The sequence below is a fragment of the Micromesistius poutassou genome, assembly GCF_964030765.1.
Source record: "Micromesistius poutassou genome assembly, chromosome: 1".
Classification (NCBI taxonomy): domain Eukaryota; kingdom Metazoa; phylum Chordata; class Actinopteri; order Gadiformes; family Gadidae; genus Micromesistius; species Micromesistius poutassou.
This window is the reverse complement of record NC_140271.1, coordinates 16,796,188-16,823,974: the sequence shown is the minus strand read 5'-3', so window position 1 is coordinate 16,823,974 and position 27,787 is coordinate 16,796,188. Positions and strand designations below refer to the sequence as shown.

General features: G+C 42.9%; 2 protein-coding genes across 4 annotated transcripts; one reads left to right on the top strand and one right to left on the bottom strand.

The window, feature by feature from the left end:
* Positions 1-668: 668 nt before the first annotated feature.
* On the bottom strand, positions 669-24,786 carry rfx1a (regulatory factor X, 1a (influences HLA class II expression)). Of its 3 annotated transcripts, none has more exons than XM_084487641.1 (18): positions 24,674-24,786; positions 23,013-23,379; positions 22,529-22,638; positions 22,192-22,287; positions 21,257-21,348; positions 20,515-20,977; positions 19,666-19,847; positions 19,180-19,299; positions 18,670-18,800; positions 16,888-17,006; positions 16,358-16,467; positions 16,056-16,207; positions 15,281-15,378; positions 14,603-14,752; positions 4,580-4,788; positions 3,346-3,499; positions 3,065-3,110; positions 669-2,951 (listed from the first exon to the last, which is right to left on the bottom strand). In XM_084487641.1, exons 2-18 carry the CDS (start codon positions 23,356-23,358, stop codon positions 2,788-2,790), a joined length of 2,742 nt encoding a protein of 913 aa, XP_084343767.1. In that variant the 5' UTR covers positions 23,359-23,379; positions 24,674-24,786; the 3' UTR covers positions 669-2,787. The 3 variants fall into 3 exon arrangements, with proteins under 3 accessions (XP_084343767.1, XP_084343768.1, XP_084343769.1); XM_084487642.1 differs by having other exon boundaries at positions 20,566-20,977; XM_084487643.1 differs by lacking the exons at positions 669-2,951; positions 3,065-3,110; positions 3,346-3,499 and having other exon boundaries at positions 4,658-4,788; positions 14,603-14,795.
* Positions 24,787-26,789: 2,003 nt separating this feature from the next.
* On the top strand, positions 26,790-27,667 carry rln3a (relaxin 3a; the record flags this gene model as incomplete). Its single annotated transcript, XM_084488813.1, has 2 exons — positions 26,790-26,949; positions 27,432-27,667. The coding sequence occupies 2 exons, from the start codon at positions 26,790-26,792 to the stop codon at positions 27,665-27,667; spliced, it is 396 nt and encodes a 131-aa protein (XP_084344939.1).
* Positions 27,668-27,787: the final 120 nt, after the last annotated feature.

Sequence of the window (27,787 nt, the reverse complement as noted above, 5' to 3'; positions counted from 1 at the left end):
AATCACAGAGACGGGTTTCGCCCATAACAAAAATGGATTCCGCCAAGGAAAGTAACCACTTGCGCCCCTATCGGTTATGTTTTTCACTCATGTTTCATGCGCATGCGTCATTTAAATGCTCATTCATTACAAAGAAGAAGGTCCTGCTTCAACTCGCTAAAAAACGATTTAATATTTAAATGTGGAATATGTTTATGTCTAGTTCACTGTGAATCATTATATCAGTAATGAATAGTCTGCTGACAAATGCAAACATAATGTGAGTATTTGGGACATGTCCTGTAGGCCTATTTTACTACAAAGTAGGAATAATAAAAAACAAATACATTTCAATAAATGTGTCGATCTTGGCCAAAAGAGAACTGATTTTTTTATTTCCAACCTCTCTACGCATTGAGTAATGTGTTTGGCACAATTGTACCTAATGTCAGAAAACTACATCTATAGTTTCAACACAGAATGCTGTTTTTTCCACACTCTGAAGAATTTCTTTAAAGTTTGAAACAAATGAAATACAGGATATTGTCTTACAAATAATATTTGTCTTCTGCATAGAATCATAAGAGGAAGACACTTGGGAGGGTGAAAAAAATGTTTTTAACACAAATTTTTAAATTATTTAATTCATTAAATTATTTAAAAACATCTCAATAGCACTCTACCACCTCCAAAGGCACAAGCATACTTAGAGCTTAGACCAAATTCATAAAACACTGCCACTAATTGTCTTTCTTCTTCCTCTATTTTTTATCAGTATTTTCTTGTACAAGTAAAATTGGAGCACTATAAAAAAAAAAAAGTGTCAGGTTTTCTTATGGGGTGGAGAATGGCCAGCGATATATATTTAGCTGTGTTAGCGATAGATCCTGTAACAACGGTAACATACACACTCACACACAAACAATACTTTTCTAATGAAATCCATAACAAAATAACAAAAGGCATGGAAGGTGTGATGCAGGGTAAAGAGAAGACAGGACATTGGTGGCCAAGGGAGGAACTGTGCAGGAAGAGCTGTCAAACAGGCCTTTCTCTTCTCAGAAGCATCTGACACGGATACAGCATCTCAGTATTACTTGCCACCTGGCGGACGCCACTAATTAAATACATGAATCTCAAGGCAAGCAAGAAAGTCCTGTGATGACAATAACCAAAAAAACCTTAACATGTTCTGTGTACTTCCAAACATATACTTTTTTTAATAAGCTGTGCAAAGAATAGCTTGTGTGTGAGAAAAATAATAATAATAATAATAGGACAAATGCACAGCAAGGATGCTTACAATATGTGACGACACACCATTGTACACACATATATATATATATATACATATATACATATATACATATATACATACATATATACATATATATACATACATATATATATATATATATATACACACATATACATACACACACACACACACACACACGGAAAACAGAACAGAATAAAAACGTGAAATGTGGGATTAACATACAAGACGAAAATCGTACAATTTGGCACAGTTAGAATGAAAGAGTAAATTAAATAAAGTAAGGCTTAAAACAATGATATGTCACAGGATAAATAGGCCACAGAGGAACCAGGGAAATGGTCAGAAATCAAGCACTCAGACCTCAGAAGTTCTTCTCATTGCACACACACAACAGATGTTAAATAAAATTGAGAACGATGGAACATTGTTTTTGTTGGGGTTTTTGCAGAAACCACTGGGAGCACTTTAAATCACAGGGTGTGAACCAGGTTTGCGATAATTACTCGTAACGACAACAAGTAACAATGACAGGCAATGGAAAAAACAAACAAAACATTTCTTAAGGCAACAAAAAATTATAATAAATCTCTTTTGACATGTTTATATATCAATGGAAAACATCCACGTGAGGAAGAAAGAAACAAAAACGATCAACACTTGTCATGACGCAACATCCCACAACTGCACTTGCACATTTACAATATCCAACACATACACACACACACACCCACCCATTCAAGCTCAATGCGACAGCAAAGCAGTGGATCACACAAGCGTACAGAGAGCACACAGTAGGAGTTTGTAAAACATTCACACAATCAAAATCCCTTCTTTTTTTTTTAAGAATCGTCCGTCATGTACAGAGATACACATTAGCTTAAAAGTGACTGCTAAAGGGGCTGGCAATAACCATTAACTGTCTAGCAGCAGGTTGTCTTTTCTAATGTATCACCTCTCTTCACCAAAAAACAAAAACCTCGAGACTCGAGACTACACACGGAAGCAACGTTTCGAAAAAAAAAACGACGTGACGTATCATTTTGGCAAGTTCTTGGACTCCATGTCTAATGTTTAATTCCAGCGTAAATAAAGTTCTTCACAAGTTGACCCTGGCCAAGGTCAACAAACTATTTGCGTCTTGCTTTGCTTCCAATTTCCCACAAGGCAATCAGGTGTTATCATCATCGTATATAGCGGCTTATAGTCCCCTTCTGTTGCAGCAATGCCTGTCTGACTACCTGTTTGATTGTGCTGGGTAAAAACTCTGCTCTCACACCCTGTGGGATAGACAGGGGGATATGGTGCGCCTAACCTTATATAGCGTAGTTCTGAATGGGCGCCTGAAGAAAAATCGGACCCGGCAAGGTGGAATGTGGGATTCAACGACGGTGGCAGCCGTGGTTGGTGCATGGACATACCCTCCTCTCCCTCCTAACGTTCCATCCAGTACAGGACAATGCGGTGCCATGCACGTGGCTGCCTGGTTAACCAAGCGTCGTAATGTGGTCTGTCTTTGGGTCAAACCTCGGTCAGTTGTCCACAGAGTCGGTCGGGAAGAGCACCCGCTGGTCCGTTCTGGCCAGCTTGGCCGGGGGTTCAAGAGATTCCTCCCCCAGCCCGGCGCCGTCCGACTGGAGGGAAAGCTCCTGGCCCTCGTCATCGCTCTCCTCCTCTTCCTCCTCCTCCTCCTCCTCTGTAACAGACATAGAGCTGAAGGTTAGGCGATGCTGACACGCTTGCGGCCCATACCGAGAGAAGGAGATGCTCGTCAGGGTGTTCGTGTGTGAAGAAAATATAATTTCTTACCTTTATCTGGGTCCAGTGGATTTAACATCCTGCCTAAACTGGCAAACTGAGGATGAAGATAAATAAAACACATCATCATCAGCAATGTGGCCTTTTGTGTGAGTGGATGTGTGTGTGTGATTATAGTGTGTATGTATGTATGTATGTATGTATGTATGTGTGCGTGTGTGTGTGTGTGTGTGTGTGTGTGTGTGTGTGTGTGTGTGTGTGTGTGTGTGTGTGTGTGTGTGTGTGTGTGTGTGTGTGTGTGTGTGTGTGTGTGTGTGTGTTTGGACCCGCACTTCTCCCATGACCGCGATGGGGGTCTCCCCTTTAGCCTGGGCTACCCTGTGCTCTATCAGGTAGTACATGTACTCGTCGTACAGCAGCCGGATCAGATGGAAGGAACCAAAGCTTGCCGCACTGCGCAGGGTCAGGTCCCTGATCACCATGGAGCTGAAAGCACAGACGGGTTTGGAAGAGCACGTAAAAAAGGAGTAACCCATTGTGAACAAGGCTTCGTCATCTGTTTGGTGTTTTTCTATGCATCTCTGAATCAACAAGCCATCGCAAGGACATTTTTTCTAAAGAAACATTTCCATTTCATTCATTCATTTTTGTTGAATATTGAAATGCAGTATGTTTCAAGGTCCTTTACGTCATTCTGTTATTGCGTTATTACATTCATCCATGGAAAGGTCTAAGCCTAGATTACACTTATGTTTCAAAAAGCCACCAAAGGTAAGCCTTTGGGTCTCTACGTCTGTGCTTTCATATTTGGTTCTGTGTCTATGCTAGTTCTAGTAGAGAATAGTTCTGAGCAAAAATTAAAAAATTCAGTTACTGATAACAGGATCTAAAAACCATGCTGGTCCAAAGCCAGTGATGCCATTTAGAAGACAGGCCACAGCCCTGATGCAAAACTGATACTAACGTCTGAAAGAGGAGATAGTATGTCTGATGACATTTTGTTTGACAATACATTTATATTTTGAACAATTGATTTTTACAAATTGAACAATTGAAATAAAAAAAAATTGAAAAGGCATGGAAAGTTGGATGCAGGGTGAAGAGGAACTGTAAAAGTGCAGAGGGAGGAACTGAGCACCAAGAGCAGGCCGGTCTTTATCTTCTCAGAAACATCTGCCAACAGTCAGTGAGATGCATACAGCAACAATGAACCTGTACCCCACCACAAATTAAATACAAAAATATAAACACAAATACTGACCAGACACACATACACCCAAGTAGGGCAGAATGGTATTGTGCAAAAATCACTGAAATAAATATTTGTTGGGGTGTACACCAAACAAACATAAATTCTTCCATTTGAAGAAGAATATGAAGGTCAGATTCTCTGCAGTATTTCATTAATTTCGGTGTTCATTCACACATTTTACCCTTATCACAAAATTGCGGCTCCTGAGATTTTTGATATTGCACTTCGCCATCTTGTGATATTGTTAGTATTTTGATGAATTGGTCACCCATAACACACACTCCTTCAAACGGATTCCTTGGTCTTGCGCTCACCTGTAGAAGGACCACTTGAGCAGGAAGAGCTTGGCAGCCTTGGGGAAAGCGGCGCTGTGCTGGTAGGGCTTCAGGACCTGGGAGACCACCCCGTCCAGCCAGGCAGCCCACTGCTCCAGGGAGTTCTGCTGCTGCAGCGTGAGCTTGAAGTCCTGCTCCAGCCGCTGCACCACGCGGTCCTCACAGCGGCACACCCAGGATGCCTGCTCCTGGAGGACGGAGACAGAGGCTCATGAGGAGGGGGGGGTGGACACCCCTGTTGGTACTATAGTAGTGGTCTTTAGCTTTGGCTCTGCATTTTTGGTTATTACATTTCATTTCACTTTTATTTATTTTTTTTAAACACTATTGATATTGCAGTGTTGCTTCAACATATGCCTGCTATTTATCACAAAATCACCCAGTTTACAGAATAGGGGGTAAGAAAAGGGAGTAAGAAGAACAAATAATAACTAGAAAATATAATCCCACGCATAAGGGAATACTGTGCATCGAAATGCCTGTGATCTTTATGATCTTTTTGCACGTCGCTTTGGATAAAGGCATCTGCTAAGAACCATAAAAATATTTCAGTTAGATTCAGCTGAGGGTTGTATAGCCAATGCAAAGAGTGATCGTTTAGTGATAGGTAGAGTGTGGATGAGTTGAGTTATGGTTGGACAGAAATCAGACACTGAACATAGAAACCATCAACTTCAGTCTTCTTCTTCTCTTAATTGCACAACCTTTGAACAATTATCTGTTTTCTGTGGGTAAGATGAGGGAGGTAGATATGCTTCTTAAAATGTAAATCACAGTCAATACTAGAAAATGCATTTCCTGAAGAAAATGCAGTGAGTGCTGTATTACAAAGTGAGGTTGAAAATATGTTTTAATAACAAATAATAAATACGTTAAATGGCTTAAATCAAGTGAAGAGATTTGAACAGAGTTCAAAAGTCGAAATAGAGTAAACAATGTAAACCATTCAAAAAAATTTAATGGTTGGAAACAAATAAAGTGACAGCTGAATAAAAACAGCAAAGCATTGCTAAAAATGCAGAAATGTAAAATGAATTGAACTGAAGAATCTGAAAGGTCAAATGTATTGCCCTGCATTGCTGAAAAATCTGAAAGGTGAAATGTATTGCAGTGCACTGCTGAAAAACTTGGAAGCTGAAATTGAAAACTGACTGACGCTGAATTGCATTACCTGAAGAAGCAAAGTCCTGAAATACATTGTTACAAAAGCTGGAAGCTAAACTGTAATACTGTCAAAGCTGGAAGAAAGTAGTAGTAGTGGTATTAGCTGTAGTAGTAGTAGTAGTAGTAGTAGTAGTAGTAGTAATGGTAGTAGTAGTAGTAGCTGTAGTAGTAGTAGTAGTAGTAGTAGTAGTAGTAGTAGTAGCTGAAGTAATAGTGGTACTAGCTGCACAAACGATATGCCATATGAAAGGTATGGTATTGATTGATGTTTGTAGAAAGAATTATAATAATCCCGCCAGTTCTTTTTAAAACCAGACAAAATTGAATGTACTCGCCTAATGCCCATTTTTCCAACCTAACGTGATTAAAAGTCTAATTGGGCGGGAAAAATCACCCGATCTGGCAACGCTGCCTGAAGTCATAAAAAGTAATCAAATTGAGCTGCAAAAACTACCCAATCTGGCAATACTGCCTGCACATCCTCGTGCTTCTCCCTCAGCGTAAATCATTGAGATGAAAAAAGTATAAAGGTAATCGAAATTCTGTTTTCAGATTATTGAAGATACAAGTGTCTTGATTTATTAAACCTTTGAAAGAAGGTTAACGATAAAAAAGCATTGTGATCTCATAGCAACCCGACACAGTGTAGCCTGCTAATAAATTCATGAAAAAGAAGAACGCGCACAATGAACAAAGAGCAACAATGTAGGACATCCATGAAGGACAGCAAACTTTTGCGCTTCAATAAATTAAGCTTTCACCGTTGTCCAGAAATACCTTGCGGGTACTGTGTTTGTTTGTTATTATCTCCCTGTCGCACAGAAGGGATGATTCTGTCGACCAATCAACGGACGGCGTGTGTAGCTCAAACTTGCCGGGACCCTTTCTCTCAGTACCCCGACGGAGGAGTACTGTGAGACGAGTACGGCTCAATACGGCTCTGTCCGGGTCACGCCCACTTTTGGAGGTGGAAACGCGGCCCGTGCCGCACCTTTGCAGACTGAACCGACCCGCACCCTGCGGTGGAAATGTGCCATATGTGACCCAAGTAGTTTCCAGTCCCTGACTCCCTCTTAATTGTGACTGTTGTAACATATTTCAGCCATAATATTCTCCCATAGCCACAATACTGAGTAAACATAACATAAGCCTTAAGACTGCTGCACAACCAGGCAGCAGCTGATCATACATAGATGAAAGGGGGCGGGCTTTTAAAGCCACAGAACACGCCCACCTCTACCTTCTTATTTAACTCGGACTCCGCCATCTTAGAATCAGAATCTCTTGGGCGGCGTATCGATTAGATGTAAAGCTTAGAGACACTCCACGCGTGTTATATACGATCCCTCTCCTTTTGTTTCATAGACGATAGACAATAGATCAATAACCTTAACCAAATAAAGTGAGTTAAAAGCGATCCTGTCTCGGCGGCCTTTCCTGGACTAAAATATCATAACACTGATTAATGAATAATGCTCATTGCATAAATCTGCCATTTAGAATCTTTTCAAAATTCCAATTAGATCTCTGAGTAAGGCATGTCTGAAAATCATGTGGACGGAAATTTGGGTCATTTGGACTTTTGGTTGATTTTAAGAACAATTTTGAAGTTTCCACAAAATTGTCACTGTACGGCAAAATCTACCCTGACGGACATTATGGGTCACAATGGCAGAAATGTTCAGCATGCAAAATAAGGCATGAAAACCAAGTATCAGAATTTTCATTAATCACGGCGCACATGCAGAGCGATTAACTGAAACTGGTCAAGCGGGAAAAAGCTTTTTGGAGACCTCTGTACTTCTGGTCTACATATGCCAATTGAATTTGTCCAAAGGTTTGGAGTGGTTGAGTTTAGCGTTTTTTCCGCGTTCACTTTCAATATTTAATAATAACATTGTAAATATAAATTTTAAAAGTATATACAATTTCTTAAATCGTAGGAATAGCGTACTGTACCGATATATTTGCAATTCTTTGCAATTGGCTACATTTTTATACCAGAAGTTAAATCAGGCAACATGTAGTTTAGTAGAAAAACATGTTTTATTCGCAATGTCATTGAAACCACTACACTACCCATGAATCCTGAAGTGTGACACGACAGGAAACGTTTACTACAACCGTGAAAAGTGAATGACTGCTACTGCTACTGAACACGATAGCTTACAAAGGCAACCATCATTTATATTAATGGAAAGTTTGAGTTGTGGTAAGAGCTGTAGCGGAAATGAGCTGTACATGTTGAAAAATATGTTGATATATAATATATGATAAAAATTAAAATATATGATATATATATAAGATGCTTTTTAGTAATTTGGGTAGTATAAAAGCAAAGGAATACATAATGTTGAATGAATAGTTAAATTGAATACGAGACTTAAAATGTATTAAAAATGAGTAACGTTACATGTGACTGCAGTCAGCAACGAAGGAACATACCATGCTATGATATGCACTATGTGAAACAATACACACACACACACACACACAACTTTTATTAACCATGTACCTTTGCCTTTTCTTCCGTTTTCCAAATTATTTTTTGCCCTGAATCAAACGTTTTCTGGTCACGACTACCTTTACGAACGATTGGCTTGGTTCCAGGCTTAAAACTCTTTATATAACGATTTTTACGGTGAAAATGAATGGGAAATTTACTTCCAGAACCAGAGCTGTTAAAAAAGGGGGCGGTCACTGTTACGCTCTATTGCGCCCCCATGTTGAGGGGTGTGGCTCACAGCCGTATGTATTTGACCACTAGTTATAGCGCCCCCTGTGGTCATAGTGGGACAAAACTTTTTGGAGACATCTGTACATCCGGTCTACATATGCTAATTTAATTAGGTTTGGAGAGGTTGATTTTGACATTCATGCCCGATTCACTTTCCATATTAAATATTCATATTCTAAATATTAATTAGGGACCGAGCAGGAACCTGCAAGGAACCTCTTGTAATTCTTGGTTTTATTATTATTATTCCGCCACGTTTGCATTGCACATGCCACACCGATCGCACGCTTTTTACGAAACTTACTAGACGCGTAGAGGTTGACCCAAGATTAGCACACAGCAAAAATTACACTGATTGGCCCAAAGGTGGCGCTATACCAACTGCCCAAATATGCAAACTTTGCACAAGCATATCTCGCCACCGGTTTGACCTACACTCGTGAAACTTTGCGCACACATGCATATACACATGCTGAACAAATAAGCCTCTTGAACTGAACACTTCCGGGTTGCAAGATTTTTCGCCATTTTGAGTTAAAGTAATTTTTAGTTAAAAACTGTAAATTGCCTAATGATCCCAGGATTTTAGACTTTGACAAAAATCCTTTTGCCCATATCATCTCTGGCCCATTATCTTCAATCTGACCAAAGGATTAGTCTGTACAATAAAGTTTAAAGCACCCATGAGCCATTGAGTTCTAAAACGGGCGTGGTTTAAACCGCGAAAATAGTTAATTGCTCATATCAACATCAAGTTGGACTCCTATGATGTTGATCCCAATACAAAAGTTGTTCATAATCAAATTATGAACAAGATGAACTCAACATATTTTCAAATAGGGCGTGGCATCGAAATGGGCGTGGCCTGTCACTAAAACCGCCACAGTTCATAGACGCAATGTTTGATTTGAGCGCGACCGACACAGTGCCTATTGGGGTCCTAAGGTCCAACTCCTCAAGTAAAATTAAGTTGATTGACATAACAACATGGCCGCCAGAGGCTAAAAATCGTCAAAAAAACGCGAATAGCCATATCAACATCAAGTTGGACTCCTATGATCTTGACTCCATTACAAAAGTTGTTCGGAATCAAATTCTGAACAAGATGAACCCAACATCGTGTTTGTAGCGCCCCCTACAGGAACTTTAAAAAGCAGCCCCTGCGCCACGTTTCACCAATATGTATGAAACTCGGTAGGCACGTATAACGTGGCAATACCTACAGAAAAGCCTCTTGGACGCATGCCCCAAAACCCACCGGAAGTCAGCTATTTTCATTTTTCATTTTCACTCTCGGCGGCCATTTTCAAATCTTCGCCTTGTATTTGAACAAACTCCTCCTAGGGAATTTATCGGATCTGCTTCAAAATTGGTCAGTACAGTCATGAAGTGGTGCTGAATAAACGCCATGCTATTTGTGACTGTACGTTGAAGGGCGTGTCCGTGGCGTGCCGTCAAATTGGCCATTTTGAATTCCTTTGCTTTTACTGTGAGTGTGATGATATGGCTTCATGTATGGAATTGTAACAAGTTGATGTAGGGTTAATGATGTTAGTTAAAGTTGTTACAACATGTAATTCAGTTAAATCTTACAACATGTAATTCTGTTAAATCTGGTCTTACATGTTAATGTCAAAACAATTAGTTACATAAATTCTCGAAAAAAAATTAAAACTGCGCGCAGTGATGAACGGGACCTCGTACCGGCTTGCGGCTGCGTCACGTGCGGTCCTAACATGTGCGCAATTGTCAGCCCACATGTTACGACGGCACGTGACGCGGACGCAAGCCGGTACGAGGTCCTGTTCATCACTGCGCGCAGTTTTAATTTAAAATTGTAATTGCTGTAATTTAACCCATAGCTATAATGTGGAGACCCCGGTTGATAATATAGCATTTCTGAGGGCATAATATGATACAATTTTGCCTATAATGTTACAACGTATAACATTTTGGTTCACCTATTACGTAATGAAGCAAGCATAATAATTTTCTCCTTACGTTATGAAGCAAGCATAATCATTTTAAAGACACATGTCCTCTGCATTTTCACCACATTTGTATATCAGGAGATTTGACCCTGAGGGTGATTCACACTTGATGCTTTATATGCGGACATCAATGTCGTTCAGACATCATTAGAATCAACGGGGGGTTAAGGGGGGTGGGCTTGCAAAGGGTGAGATATGACATAGGGTCTACATTCCCAAGAGGCGGGATAAGTGTAGCCGCTGTCACTCTAGTTTGTTTTGGTTTGACAACAGACAGCATGGAGGCAGAACAGGCAGAACTCATCGTGATCATCTTAAATGTTGCTGCAACGATGCATCATATATTCTGTTGCATTCACAACATCCGAAGCATCAATCAATGAAAGATTGGAGCATGATTTGCTCCCTGGTACGGGCGAGTGCGCTCACGAGGATTTAGTAGCGTGACACGATGCGACACATTCGCTCGTGTTGAAATATTTGAACTTCGCCGCGGCAGTCGCATGATGACAGCCAATCAGCATTCACTCCCTGAGTGACGTAACGTAACAACCAATCAGCGTTCAACCGGCCGGGCTAACCGTTCCCTGCAGTCTGGAGTGAACCACAGCATGGAGGAGAAAGTGATTGTTGCCGTTTGCAACTCCCGGAGCTCTATATATAATATTATATGATATTAGTGGCCAGCTGATATTATCGGCTGATATTTGCATTTTTTACGTGTATCGGTATCGGCCGATTTATTTATTTTTTTCCGCCAACAGCCCTGGCATTTTGGCCAAGACCAGCCCACCTAAATCTTTTGCACGTGTGCACATAATTTTACGTTGAAGGCATTTATATATATAATTCTGTACTTGAAGCAATGAAACATAACTATTTGCAGCCATTCACAAGTTTCATAACCACTAATCCTAACCCCAGTCACGCAAAATAAGCATTGAAAAAAAAAAGTTTTTGGCCACCAGAGGGATCACTGACCTCATCAATGATCAACATCGACTGCGGTTACATGGTCGGACCAGATCGACTTATCATGGATTAAGCCATATAACGATGTTGTCACTCGATGGGGGGGCGGTCACTTGTCTGAGTATACATACATCGGATCAGATTGGAATAATGGTCGGAGACCTGGCTGACTCCGCTACGCTAGGTGGCGCTGTAGCCCTTCAACAAGTGGTACTAGAGCCACTTCCGGTTCACGGCAACGTAAAAGCAACAACAAACTATCTGGCGGCATACAAACAAAGATGGTGTACAAGGAGTTTGACGAGGCAACAGTAGCGTACATTTTGTGCATTTTTCACTGTATACAAATGCATATGAGGGAACAAATGGAGCTTTTTGCTGCGGCGGTGGCGATAGAACTTCCGGGTGAAATCCCCGGCCGAAACTCTCGAGCACGCGCAGGACGCAAACTCCCGGCAATACGATACGATCGAGTACACATGCAGGTAGATAGTCGCCTATGACCGGCTCAAGCCCAGCTATCCTATCGACTTCGCAAATCCGGTCCTGAGACGATCCTTTTGGCGAAGCAGATCGAATAAACCTGTTTACATGAATCCAATCGTCATTCAATACGTTCATTACACGATTATGCTCCAGCATGTCAACGCAGTGATTGACCACCAGGTCTGGGATTTTTTGACAGATCGGACCTAAACATTGTCCCATTGGCTTGTTCAAAACAAGATCATAGGTTTGGAATTTGTATGCCAGAACACCAAACAGATATCCCAGAAAGCCATATATCATTGATCAAAATAAAACCTGTTTTAACACATTACTTAAGTACGGATTCATAAAAATAGGTATTTTTTAAGTTATTATACAATATACTATTTATCTGTTGAAGTTTGATCGACTGCACTGGGCCGAGCTCAATGCACTCTTCTCTGTCTGTGTATGGCCACAGTAATCCTCCTTCTGTTACTAACCGCCGCGCATCGTACTGTAGCGGTATCGTAATTCACTGTTGTGTGTATGGTGTATTGTGCGTGTCCCCTTTAAGGAAGGGGGCGTGAGACTGATGTGGGGGGTATTTATTTATTTATTTATGCGAAGCATCTCTGGCTACGTCGGTAGTCTGTTTGAAATAAATCTGTTCCTATATATTTTTACCGGCAACAAAGTCTCCGTCTCCGTTCTTACCCATTCCCCTACAGTACAATTATATACAAGGTTGTATTATATAAAAAAAAACAAGGGGCAGTCAGACAACAAATTGTAAAAAAATAAAAATAAATAGTTGTGTCGTCGGCTCAAAAAAGTGTTAATTTTGTGTTAATTGTATTCTTTCACATCAGTTAACTGAGATTAGGTCTCAGAATGATAAGGCTTGTATTGTTGGACTCAATAGGGATCCATTTGAATATAATGACGGTCGCAACACACAACAACCCGATGTTATTTTATTGATTTTAACGCAAGTGAAACAAGAAATACCGTAACAGTTTAAGCCTTACATTGTGTTTCTAGGATAAATATTGACATTGTAAGGCTCCACTACTGTTCCTCATCCTCATCGTCGTCCGCTTATCCGGGGTCGGGTCGCGGGGGCAGCAGCTCAAGCAGGGGGCCCCAGACTTCCCTTTCCCGGGCCACATTGACCAGCTCTGACGGGGGGATCCCGAGGCGTTCCCAGGCCAGTGTTGAGATATAATCTCTCCACCTAGTCCTGGGTCTTCCCCGGGGTCTCCTCCCCACTGGTCGTGCCTGGAACACCTCCCAAGGGAGGCGTCCAGTGGGCATCCTTACCAGATGCCCGAACCACCTCAACTGACTTTCTAAGCAAAGGAGCAGCGGCTCTAATCCGAGTTCCTCCCGGATGACTGAACTTCTCACCCTATCTCTAAGGGAGAAGCCAGCCACCCTCCTGAGAAAACTCATCTCGGCCGCTTGTATCCGCGATCTCGTCCTTTCGGTCATCACCCACCCCTCATGACCATAGGTGAGGGTAGGAACGAAGATCGACCGGTAGATCGAGAGCTTTGCCTTGCGGCTCAGCTCTCTTTTCGTCACAACAGTGCGGTAAAGCGAACGCAATACCGCCCCCGCTGCTCCGATTCTCCGGCCAATCTCACGCTCCATCGTACCCTCACTCGCGAACAAGACCCCGAGGTACTTAAACTCCTTCACTTGGGCTAAGGACTCATTTCCTCATTTCCTCCACTACTGTTGTACTAAATTATATCGAAAATATGTTTTAATAAATATTTGTTGAATGTTTGAACAAAGTTTAAAGGTAAACATGTACAGTGTGACTTTTAAATATAAAAAATTATATAAAGTATAAAATATATTTTAAAAATGTGGATCATACCACGTGATTCCATGCAAACATTTTTAAATTGGAATAGAAAAATGTTGGTTAGTCCTAAAGTCCGTTATGTCCCAAAGTTTGTAGAGAATAGCAACTTGAGTCTTGTAATGGACATTTGAATGAATGTGCAATGATTTGTAAAAATGCATACATATTTATGAATCCTGCGGTTTTATGGATAAAAAGAACTGTAATGTTTACATTTCTCAACTGATTTCAATGAGTCGTTCATATATTCATGGTTTGTGATCTATGTGGAAAAACACTGTTTTGTCTCCAGTTACTTCTCGATAATAGATTATACTGTCGTGTCTAGCATAGCAGCAATAATCACTGCTAGACGCTCAAGAGAGGACTGTGTATCAACGTTAGGCTGATATGAAGTGAATTACTTTTGTGGAAGAAAAAAAATCATTGTATTGTTGGTTATGTCATGTTAGATTGAGCTTGTTTTCTTTGGTTAATACTTGGGGATATTTCCCTTTATAATATAATTGAATTAATTTAACATAAATATTGTTATTTATTGTTAATAATTATGAAATTGAGTATTGAGTAACACAATAATAATTATATTCTTTTTATTATTATTATTATTATGTATAGGTATTTAGAAATATATTAAAATGTATTTATATTTATGTGAAATGTTAAACTTGGAATCATACATATGATCATATGATTAGATTCAAATGTCATTCAAATGTCAATTTACAAGACACAAGTAAACTTGTGACTATTATTAATAATTATGATACAAATCTCTCTCCATAGGGATGTACCTGTACGTTAGCAAAGTCAACGCGGTTGAGGTCGGAGAGCATCTGGTTGATCTGAGCAGTGTTCTGCAGCACGGCGCGGGCCGCCTGGGCCAGGTGGTTCAGGCTGGTGTAGCGACGCAGCGTCTGGGCAAACGCACTGGCGGACGTCACCTGGCCACAGGAAGGAACTTGAGGTAAGACCCCAGCCACCCACCTGGAGCAGGCGTGGATATAGTGGTCAGAGCTCTATGCTGACCTTTCTCCCTGCCAACACTGTGCTTCTGAGTTGGACTTTTTAGGGAAAAACAGATTTTTATTTTGTTTGTGTGGCAAAACTGATTTTGCGATAACAACAAGACCTCTCCCATCTTCTATTTGAATGTGTGAAGTGTGATATTGGCTTCTATTATTTGGTCAGTCGGCAAACCTGTTGTGCTATTCGTGAAAGCCTGAATGTGATCCGTTTAATCTTAATTCAAAAATAAAAATGACACTCCCACATGTGCTCCTAAATGTTAACTCATGTTTGCACAAGGGACCATTTACTCGCATATGCTAGACAAATGGTTGCACTGTAGAGCCTTGCGTAGCAATACAGATATACAAATACATATACACACACACAAACACGGGCAAACGCATGCACACACATGTCAACACACACACACACACACACACACACACACACACAGAGGGTACCTTGATGCGGACCATCTCTTCGGGGATGTTCATCATGGCGTTGGTCAGCCAGCTCTCCAGACTCTTGGCGAAGTTACGGATGGCTTGTGTTAAGGCACCTAGAGAGGGGGAAATTCAAGAGCTTGAAAATGCTGTGTGTGTGTGTGATAGTGTCTCGCATTGAAAGGATGTTGACAGGACACAACTGTACTTGTGTTATAGCCACAGCTGTTGTGCTGTGTGTTCTCCCCCTGTACACCCCCTGTCTGTCTCTGTCATGTGCCTAAACCTAAACTATTCACAACTGGCCTGCATCAGCTCATCAACTCCCCTTCTTCACACCTGGTTCCTCTGCAGTCATCGTCAGATCGTACTTCAAACTTCAGTGGTAGATATTCGTACCTGGTCTACTCCAAATAAATATTTTCATTACTCCAACTCCAGTCCTGTCTCTGTGTTCTGCTCTTGGGTCCAGCAGCTATCGAACCCTAACATCTTGGGCTTATTGCTTATTGCTTGACACAATAGCTGTGAGGCTTGGATGTGAGGGTCCAGATGTGAGGCCTTGATATGAGATCTGGATGTGAGGGATTGATTTGAGGCCTTGATGCGACCCCTTGAGGTGACACCTGGATTTGAGGTCTGGATGTGAAGCATGGTTGTGAAGCCTGGTTTTAAAGTTTGGATGTGAGGTCTGGATTGGAGGAATGGATGTGAGGCCTAGACGTAAGGCCTGGATTGGAGAAATGGAAGTGAGGCCTGGATGTGAGGCCTGTGGGCGCTGACATGGTCTTACTGGGGATGGGCCTGAGGACGTCAGGGATGAGGATCTCCACAAGCGCCTGGTACAGGCTGTTGTCACAGTCTCGGCTCCACCGCAGCACAGGCTCGTACTTACAGAGTACCACCAGACAGGACTTGGGCAGACGCTTCTCAGACTCGTCGTGGCTGGACATGAGAGAGACACAGGGCTGCTGGTCAGCCATTAACGTCATTGACCCAGGTGTGTGTGTGTGTGTGTGTGTGTGTGTGTGTGTGTGTGTGTGTGTGTGTGTGTGTGTGTGTGTGTGTGTGTGTGTGTGTGTGTGTGTGTCTTACACGGCCAGTGCAGCAGAGTCAGCAGGCTGGTTCTGGCTGAACCTCCAGAAGGTCTTCCACAGTGTCTCAACCAACGTGAACTGCAGGTTGACGATCACATCCAGGATAGCCTGGATCAAGAACACGGATCAGCTGACACTTAATTAATAACTAGTCATTCATATAGGACAATCATATTGGTATGAAATTATGGAATCATTATGCAAACACACTGCCATCTTTTCACTCCTGCAGCTATAGTTCCCTTGTTAGATGGCACTCAAGGTAACACAACCCAAAACTGACAGATGGGGGACATTTACTTTGTCTGGATATTCTCTCCCTACTCTTTGTCTGTCACAAGACCTCAAGTTCCGGCTGTCAACCATCGTTCGCGGCCATTTGTGTCTCAGGGAGTCCCCTTCACTGACCACAAGGACCAAGGTAGGATGGACGGTTCATTTACATTACATTTACATTTGGGGCATTTAGCAGATGTTTTTTAGCCAAAGCGACTTACAATTCACAATGGATGTTGAGCCCTAGTTTACCTCACAGTGTTCTCTGTAGAGCAGCTGGAAGCTCTTGATGTGCTCCAGCTCTACGCCCTCGGGCAGAGCCTTCCCCTGCAGGTCGATTTCCGGGAACTCTGGCAGGGCTCTGGATGCGTCTGGAGACAAGAGAGGAAACCCCCACCCCTTTAAAACCAGAAGCAAGCACAACAGCAGAACCAGTATTGATTCATTAATCATGAAAGCCAAGCATATTCGTACTGCGGGTGGTATGCGGTGGTATGTGCTGATGTTCTTAGCAATGAATCCATGGAACCATCGCAAACGTCATCTTAAAACCGAACACGCAGTGCTGCAAGACAAACACTAAACTAAAGCTGACCTTGACTGATCCAGACATCGCAGGACTGTGTTCGCAGAGGCAGGCGCACCCTTCTCATTAGGCTTATGGAAGTTCAGTTATCAACGTGCTGGCCAACTTTTGATATTATTTGTATTTAGCCTACAGTGTGTGCTCTGTGTGTGAAAAACTGTTATTCTTAATGTTGTCACTTGCTGTGTGTGTGTGTGTGTGTGTGTGTGTGTGTCTGTGTGTGTCACTGTATTTTGTTATATTTTATAACATCTGTCATAATGGTGGTACTTGGAGAGACAAATTTTTTCTGAGGTGGTACGCGGTATAAAATGTTTACTGCTGTAGCGAATGGCTGTTTGTGGATGAGGGGGATTATGTTAAGTGGGTCTGTTTTGGAGATGTTAATTTTTAACTAAAATAAACTATCGCTCTCTCATAGAAAGTTGTGTCCAAAAGGAAACTTTTGCAATACAACTGCACGCCTTCATGTTATCAAAAGCAAGCTATTTTCACATTCTGCAGTGCAAGTAAACGTTCGCTAGTAGTGTTGACTACTATAGACTAGTGATCGACCGATATATCGGCCAATATTCACGTATTTTACGTCTATCGGTATCGGCTGATTATTATTTTTTTGGCAGATTTTTTTTTTTTTTTTCGAGACTTATAACATTTGTTATCATCATTGTGTCATTTTTATGATGTCAATTGAGGGAGCAAAAGCAGTATTGGCTTAGCCTGGAAATCCAGACCCACATCCGAAAGCTGTAGGGTCTGGCAACGAGCAATGAAAATGGCCCAACTTGAGGGGCGGCACCAAGCATGCATTTGAAAATGTCACTGCACGCAATTGGATAACACTACGAGCAATCAGAAGAATACAAGGGGTGACGTATCCAGACCAGCGGAGCTAACCAATAGATAAGACTCTTGCCGTATCCGGTCGGTAAAACAGCAACGCTTTTGGCCCGCCTATATCAGATACACCGATGTGATTGGTTAATGTTCTGGGCAAGGGGAATCGGTATCGGCCATCGGTTAAGGCTGATGAAAAGAAATCGGTATCGGCCCTAAAACATCCATATCGGTCGATCCCTACTATAGACGTTAAGAACTTTCAGCACTATACCATGGGACCTAATTACGTGCAGTGAGTAATAACACCTGCATAAGAAATATACTCAATTCCATTCTTTAATTTTTACTTAAACTGGAAACCAACAATACAAAACAATATAATAAAAAAGAATAATGTTGTGGGGAAAAATACAATATAATCTCTAATTAAAGAATGCTCATATGATTTTATACATCTGTGGTGTCGTGAAATAAATTATTGCATCATAATCGTGAAACCATCAAACGGTGGTGGTTATTCCTCAGACTACTGTGTAACCGTACCATCAAAATCTATCTCGTTGCATCCCTAGTGTGGACTAGGTATCATCAGTCACATGAGAACTCACCGAGGAACTGTTGGTACTGCTGAACCTGGGCGCTGATGTCAGACAGCCCCGCCCCGTGTTGCTGCTGCTGTTGCCCTGCCCCAGATCCTGTGCCATTGGTCATTCCCTCTATCTTCTGCACCGGTTTCAACCTATGTCAGGATGCGAGAGTGGTTATCAAGTTACACTTGTCTTCGAGGCGAAGGTCATCATGGATGCATTTAGGGAGCATGATACTCTAGTAGTTACGGTGTTTAGGACTTTGAGCAGTTCAGGGTCGAAGCCCAATGTCCGCAGTCTACCTGTAGGCATCCTTGAGAAAGATACCAAACCCATATTTGGTCATTATCTATGTAGCTTTGGATACCTGATAGTGGACTTAATAGCACTAAATGGCCAAATAGCACTAAATAGCAAATAGATGTAGTCTGTAGTATGGAAATAATCGCCAGCTCCCACCATTTCCTGTGTGTGAGAGAGCCTATAGGACAGTGTGTACTGTACCACCATATTGGCATGCAGTGTTAGTACCTCTGCTTCTGGGAGAAGGGCTGCTGCCTCATGGCCAAGTGCTGCTGGTCCTCCATCAGCCGAATGAGAGACGAGCTAGCCTTGATCCTCAGGCCGTAATAGTGGTACTTTGAGTTACCCCTGACGTGGGGAGAAGAAAAACAGGGATCTTATGTGCAGAATTGTGTGTATACACTGCTGTGTTCATCTGCAAGAGTCTCAAGAGTTTTCAATGGTATACATTTTTCAACTGTATATGTATATATACAGTATATTGTTTGTGTATTATTTTGTATGCATCAATATATTCTGTCTATAAACAAGTCTTTTAAAGAATGACACATTTGTATCCACCATGAGCCAGGAACTTAAGTCTGCCCTCTTAAAGCAAGAATAAAACCATTGCACACTGGGCTGGAAAGCTCACTACAATAAAACCATAAAACCAAACTGTTGCAGTAATACGGCTATTGGTACGTGTGACTCTCATGAACGTGTCTCTCTTACCGTGTGCCCAGGCGGCGTGTGCGCAGCCCCATGAAGACAGAGCGGATTAGCTTGCCGAAGGAGGCAGCGTTGACAGGCTCCAGCTTCTGCTCCTGGCAGTGCAGCAGGTAGTGGCAGTAGAGCGTGGAGCGGGGCAGACTTACGCCTTCAGCTGTCTCGTAGTTGTCCAGCAACCACTGTACCTGGCACACAGGCAGAGGCAGACAGCCAGGCTGCAGCAGTTAGCAAAGGGAGGCAAGGGCGGGGGATTGGAATAAAATTACACTAAATATATAAAGTCAAGGTACATAAGCGAGAAGCCTGCACACTGAGGAGGCAGGCAAACATTGGAAAAATAGGAGATCTAAATAAATTCAGATATGATTAAAACAAAGTAATGCTTTTAATCATTTTGTTTATCCTGTGTTGAATTTCATCAAAGACAAAAACATGATAACTGTTGTTTGCATGCTGTGGCATACAATGTTGGTATGCAATGAGATTGATAGGGCAATAATCATATCAGGTGATATGAAAGGAGTCTGGAATGAGTCCCATGCAATTGAATGATAGGAAGCATGATGAGGTCATGGTTGTGTTGACCATGAGAAGCGAATCAAAGTTAAAAGATTACAGTTTACATAACAACTTTTGGCAATACCACAAGTGCGCACAAAGGGTGCTAATGTTATCCAGATCAACTTCCCGCTCAAATCCCCACTTCGGCAGGACCTGCGCTTCCTGCTAGACTTCAACACGATGACATCATCAGCCTGCACCACCAGAACTTCACAGGGTGGTAGGGGGGTGAGGGTAGAACGAACAAACAAGATGAGAGAATGGGCTCCCACGCTTGGCACCTCTGCATACCTTCTTGTCTGCCGATGGCACATTACTCTCCTCTCCCTCGGTAATACTCACGGTGGCTGGGGAGGCTCGGGCTGCGAGCGAGTAGCTCTGACCGTTTCCACCTGACCCTCCTCCTCCTCCACCTCCACCACCTCCCGTGCTGCCACCACTGCTGCTGCTGCTCCCACTCAGCATGTAGCCCCCCTGGATCACGTAGCTCCCAGTGGCCGCGCCGCCGTTGGTGCCAGCCCCGTCTGCCCCACCGTTGGCCCCGGACGCCACTGCAACGGACCCCGCCACGGTCTCCCCGGGCCCCGCCGCCACGCTGGTGGGCTGGGCCACGAACATCGACACGGCCCCCGCAGAACCGGCTGTGACCGACACAGTAAGGGGGGTGCCGGGGGTGGAGGCCTGGGTGGTGCTGGCCTCGTAGTACTGGGACGCCGTCGTCTGGGTGTAGAGGGGCGCGTCTGCATAGGAGAAGCTACCGGAGTGGCTTGCCAGTAGGTGAGAGAAAGGAGGAGGGGGAGGGCGGAGGCAGGGGATGTAAGGGAGTTGTCCTGCCAGGAGTGCCACCTCCCCCGACTCTCCCTCCAAAACATGCGCAACAGGCTGGGAAGACTGGGAATTTTGGGATTGGGAAGACTGACCTACTGTACTGTGTGTGTGTGTGTGTGTGTGTGTGTGTGTGTGTGTGTGTGTGTGTGTGTGTGTGTGTGTGTGTGTGTGTGTGTGTGTGTGTGTGTGAGGGGGGGATTCTTACATAGTACTGGTTGTGTAGTTTGTGTCTCCTCCTTCCACATACTGAACCTGGTTGGTGTACACGTGTTGCACCTGGGTCAGTTGCTGCTGCACCTGACGAACGCACGCACGCACGCACACACACACACACACACAATAAGATAACCTCCTCAAGCATTAATTACACTAAGTGCAACTCCAAGGTTCATTTGCATCCTTATCCCTACGTTAGTAAAATAGCAAAACTGACTTTCTCACTTCCTCCTCCCTTCTCCCTCCCGCTCTTCGTCTCTCCCTTGTTCATTTCTCTCTCTACCACATTCTCCCTTGTTCCTCTCCCTCTCTTTCTCTTGCTGTCTCCCTTTCATCCTTTCCCTTTGTATCTCTCCCTCCCTTCACCTTGCTCTTCCCTAACCTACTCTGAGCAGCATGGCCTCGTCCAGCAGCAACCGCGGTGGCAGAAACAGTTCATGAACAGGGCCTAAGAAGCCAGCCTCTAGTGCGTCGAAGCCGGGGCATAGGGGGACCAGGCCAGGCAGGCTAAGGTTGAACCACTCTTCTGCTCCTTCTGCTCTTTCTGCTCCCAAACTGAGGAGCTGGAAGCCAGTAGTAGTAAAGTTCAACCCACACAAGGGATTTTTGTTGTGGGTTTGTTTTCCTTAAATTAATCTACAATGTCTTCTGATGTGAGTGGTTAAGTTATGAAAGCTGCGACTCCTATGCTATGAATACTAGGGCCTGCATTGATCTGCTGTCCCTGCGCATTGGGCGGCGCAGACAGGATATGAAAATAAGAGCCCTCCCTTGTATTTTGACTAACACAGGTGTAATAGCCGTGTGCAGCATTAATGAGGGGACTTTCTCTGAAAACCTAGAATTGCTCATCAATGGTCGTTAGATATAGATAGAAGCAAACAGTAGTTGGGTATGTGTGTGTTTTCATTCATTTGGGTTTACCTCCTGGCTGATATGGACAGGCTGTAGACTGGTGACCGTGAGCTGGGTGCCCGGTTCAGCCTTTGCTATCTGAGAGGTAGCCTGCACAACGGACCGCTGGAGGATCAACACAGCCAAAACACTTTACACAACACCGCCCCCTGCCACGTTCATGACCGGCCACTATGCACGCACGTTACATCAGAGCCCCTTTGGCAGGCTGTGTGTGTGTGTGTGTGTGTGTGTGTGTGTGTGTGTGTGTGTGTGTGTGTGTGTGTGTGTGTGTGTGTGTGTGTGTGTGTGTGTGTGTGTGTGTGTGTGTGTGTGTGTGTGTGTGTGTGTGTGTGTGTGTTTTCACCTGCTGAGCAGTCTGCACCTGTTGGACCACCTGCGTGGGAACGCCTGTTTGAACCACAACTGGAGGGGGGCTGGAGTCTGAGACGCTGTCGCTGGAGTGGAGGGATCCCTCTGGAGAAGAAAGAGGAAACGGATGATTTCAGTTCTGTATATTAACTACTGGGCACTCATCTCCTGGACTGGCCAATTTACGTAGCGACCCCTGGACGTAGTTTCAATATGAATTTATCAGAGACACACTTCCCTTAAGCATCTAGCTAACTTCACTGCTAGTAGGAAATGTGTCGACTTTAGCACCTCAAAGAGTTTTAATATGCTTTGTAAATGATCAATGCACAAGGTCTCATTTTGTCATACACAAACTTTTGAATAGGGCATTTAAGCGTCTATGGCAATTGTGCTGCTAGAGTAGATCCTGAGACAAAAGGGGGTAATTGAGTGGGTTATTATTTACCTATACATTAACCTGTCCAATCTGGTCTTACCTGTGACTGTGACCACAATGTACTGTGGCGTGCTTTGAGCGTTGCCCGTCTGTGTGGGGGAGCCCTGGATTTCTGCGGTCACATACTGGGTCTGGGCCACAACCGCCGTTTGGGGGGCCTGGCTGCCCCCTGCCGGCTTCTGACCTTCGATGGTGGGGCTCTGGGCATCGCTGGACACCCCCGTACCCCCTGGCGTGCTGGCAGTGGGGGACGTCTGGATCTCAGCCAGGTACTGAGTGGTGGTGGTGGTAGAGGTGGCCACCGCCACCGACGACATGGAAACGCCAGGGCCCCCTTGGGGTTGACTCGCCGGCTGTATCTCTCCCACGTAGCCTGAGGTGGCCATGGCTCCACCTGGGAATCCCCACTGGTAAGGCAAATGCAACCACGTAAAACAAAATTAATAATAATAATAAGGTTTATTAAACACTTAGCAATTCCCATTTTTGTGACCCATTGTTGGTTAATCATCACACCTGTCTAGACCCCTTTTTTCTAGCCTACAAGTGAATTCATGAAAACCCAAGTACCTGGAAAGCTTTGCTATGCTAAAAAATATAATTATTAGCATAGCAAATCGTTTTTATATTTATTACCACTACTATCATCACAGATACTGCCACTAAAAAGGTAAAAGTTGAATTCCTATTATCATTCTGACCAATATTAATGGATAATACTTTATTGCTTGGTTGTTCTCTTTGAAAGGAATTGTGGGGGAGGAGTACTGACTGTAGAAAGAAGTGCGGTGTCACATTACCTGTAATATGATCACAATATACACAGTAAATATATTCAATGGCTTTCCTGACAACAATGCCAGTCCTTTAATGAATGGGGCTAGTTCGTTTTAACAGTTGCAGTTGTAGTAGTAGTTGCACTTATAAAGACAAAAAAAATATGACTCCAAACTGCTTAAAAAAAATTGAATTGTACGCACCTACAAAGTAAAAACGCCCTTCCCTGCCACGCCCCTTCCCTATTCAACTTCTGACACTTGACGTTGTGGAGTCGTGGCTTTCACCTTTGTACGGATTTCCAAATAAGCATAGCATCAAATCAACACCCGAAGAACAAAAGCAACATAACATGTATCCCATTCCTTTCTGGTTTTGATAAGGGCAACAAAGTTGGCCGCACGTAAAAGATAGCAGGAGATCAGCAAATGGCAAATTCAACCCAACTAATCAAAGCATTTTATAGCGGAATACCATCTAAATGTGGCAGTTGCTCGGTTATTGGTGACAAGAAACATGGGCTTCTGCCGCTGACCATGAATATTAGCACATGTCCTCCTATCGTACAGCAGCAATGGAAATACAGCCAACATAATGGCTAACCTAAGCATTGATAATAATAAATCTGGTCTCTATAACAACCGCCATTTTGTACCCTTTGCATTTGACATCGCCATAACAACGGCCTGCCTGAGCATGCATTGGAGGAAGCGTCGGCATGGCAAGCACATTACAACGTACACCGAATGCACCGCGAGCACAAATCCGCACGGTCAACGCTTAGGCTTGGTGATTATTATAACCAAGCAGCTAGCTAACCGGCTAACTTACATTACAATCATGTTATGGCTACTGAATGACGGCGTAATGTTAATTTAAATACCGCCTGGAATTAATATATTTAAAATATCCTTAGAGCTTCACCTCTTTTTCCGAGTGAACTTTCCAGCGGTAAATTGTTTTTATTTTTAAGGATTCGTTTGTTGTTGTTGATTCGCGTTGCTGGGGTTCTTGTCGCCAGGGCTACCGCGGCTATGGCGCTTCGTCCTCACCAGGGCAACTGTTGCTACCCACTCGCTTTCTTCCCTCCCCCTTCATTGTTCTGATTGGCCAAGCGCTCCGAATTTCTGTTAAAGAGAAACGATAGTTAAACGTATCAATACAATGCATTTCTAAACGGTGCCGAAAATCACTGTCTTGTGAAGATTAAACGATATAGCTATGGCAGAATCAATGCAAGAGTCTTTATGGTGCGTGACAGAATTCTGCATTACGTGAATTCTTACAAGGCGACTCAGTGTTGTGTTGTATTCATCAATAATAACCAGGACCTGACAATCATTATTCAGGACCAGTACTCGGTTGTAGGTTCTATGTTATTAATCTCTTCTGCATTATTAAAGCCAGTGCACTCAATGGTACATAAGGCTATTCAGGATCATTGGAAGCAACAATAATACATCACACAACGACAACTACTCTATTGTAACTGTACCCGTGCCTGTGATAATGTAGGGCTCCCTAGCAGACCTGGGCTATAATAATATCCGATATTTTGAATAACTGTGAAGACAAGAATTCGGAAATCCCTTATCTATAACCCATAGATAGAATAGATATGTCTTGCAGAGTCAGGTCTAGCTTATTATTATAACATATTTATAGAAAAGCTTTCATCAAACAATGTATTATTTCTATACGTACTATTTCTATATTTATTAAAATAAAGGAATTCATCTTTTATGATTTTATCAACTTCTTTTATTATTTTACTATATCTTTAATTTCAAAACGTAAACGTTTTGAAGCACGTGCATTAAAAAATTATATATAACCTGTTTCTCATACAGAAATTTTCCATCAACACCCATAGCTGATGCAACATTTTGCAACAATATGGTCCTTTTTCTGTGTAGGCCTTAATTATTTATTTATAATGTATCATATTTGATATGTAAGGCCAGCAAGCAACCTCGGGAAATGTCATGTTGTTTTCTTCCTATGAACAGAATAATTACACATTCATTATCCCCATTGTAATTTCCAAAACGAGGGGTCTTTGACCTCCATGATCCAGATAATACCGTAGTTTCTGTGTGACTTATATAATGACTTCTATGTTATCTGACTTTGGAAATGCCACAGGCCCGGTTCCGATCCTTTACCCTATATTCCAAACCCAAGAGAGTGAGTGTTGGTTTGCAGAGTGGTAATGAAATGAATAGGTCTAGGTAGATAAGATGGAAAGGAGGTCATAACAGACTCAGGGATATTACTGTATAAAGGTATGAGCAATTGGCCTTTTTCACCTGGGGTTTGGGTTATAAACACTAGCTGGGCAACGGACTTGAATGCGGAACAGTTCCACCACCCAGCTAGCATTAAGAGCCAAGATGTCACCAAGATGGCTGCTATGTGAATAAGGCCCTTTGCTGCTAATAATTATATTGTGTGACCATAACATTTTTCGAGCTGTTTTCCATTGAAGATCAATATGAGGATAATGTCACGTACAGATAATATTCACTGCATAATACATATTTATTTAAATGTTTTATGATTATACTGTGGACAGTATTTACATAAAAGTGTGCGGAAGGGTTCATATTTGAAGTTTGTGTAAACATTATTCTCACAATTCAGTTCTGAAATTCTGTCAAATCCCAGAGGTTGGGATATCCACAGTATTTCTTAATTATTCCTGCTTTTGTTTTCCTAAAGGTCTTTCACTCTATCTCTCGCCCCAATCTCTTAGTCCCTCAGACAGGCGTCTACATGCGTAGTCGGGCCCTCGTCGTCATCATGGGCTGTGAAACCCCCTTTATAAACGAGGCCAGGGTCACCCTGAAAAGTCACTGCCATACCAAACCACACAGAGCGAGTGCTTTTCCTCAGAATAAAAATAAATAAATAGACAGAGATAGACACAGGAGGATAAAGTGTTGATTGCAATTCAGTTATCTCCTTTTGACAATTGAACTTGCACTAGCTGTTGGCTTGCTGTGTGTGTGGGTGTGACTGTGTGCGGGGGGGGGTCAGTATGTGGAAAGCCGTAGTGTTGGTGGTGTGTCTGCTGGTGGCGGGGATCCGTGGCATGGAGGGACCGTCATACGGCGTGAAGCTCTGCGGACGGGAGTTCATCCGAGCAGTCATATTCACCTGTGGGGGTTCCCGCTGGAAGCGATCCCTGGGTGGCAAAGGTGAGACTTACTGCTTTATTGTGCCACTGTGGACACTCAGGTCTATTTATTGGTCATGTTGGGTTAGTTATGTTTGGAGGAAATTTTGTTTTGTTTTACCCTTGTGTTGTATTGTTTAGTGCCTGATGTGTATTGCCATGTTTATTTATATGGCATTTATTTATGTTTGCATTACATGTTGCTTTGTATTTATGGTATTATCTATTCTTCTAAAGTCATTAGTCAATATAATGTGTTCAATGCAGTTTATTTGTCATACACAAAATTATAAATCTGAATAAGTGTTCTTTGTTTTTTTGTAGTCTGGAGAAAAATCAGTTGATCAAAAACAAAATGAATGGGAAGCAATCTGAACACCTTTTTATCATCTGCTAATATCATGTATCATGTGTTGTATATGTGTATGTATGTGTATTTATCTATACTGTTACTGTAGATAATCAGACAGATAATCAGACCCTTTACTTCTTACCCCCCCCCAGAGGTAGATGCGTTGGGCTCCCAGGACGAGCCGATCTCTGAGGGCAGTGGTGTGGACAGCAGCCTCCAGCTGGAAGACCCTAGCAGGTCCCGGCGGACGGTCCGATCTGTCATCTCTGAGGAGATCCTGCAGGCCCTGCGCAGGGACGACCGCAAAGGCCGCGGTGTGGTGGTGGGGCTGTCCAACGCCTGCTGCAAGTGGGGCTGCAGCAAGAGCGAGATCAGCTCTCTCTGCTGATGGAACATGCACACATACAACCCTGGGAGGAACAAAAACGGATAGAATGGAGATACGCGCACACACACACACACACACACACACACACACACACTCACACACTTCGTTTTTCATTTCCTA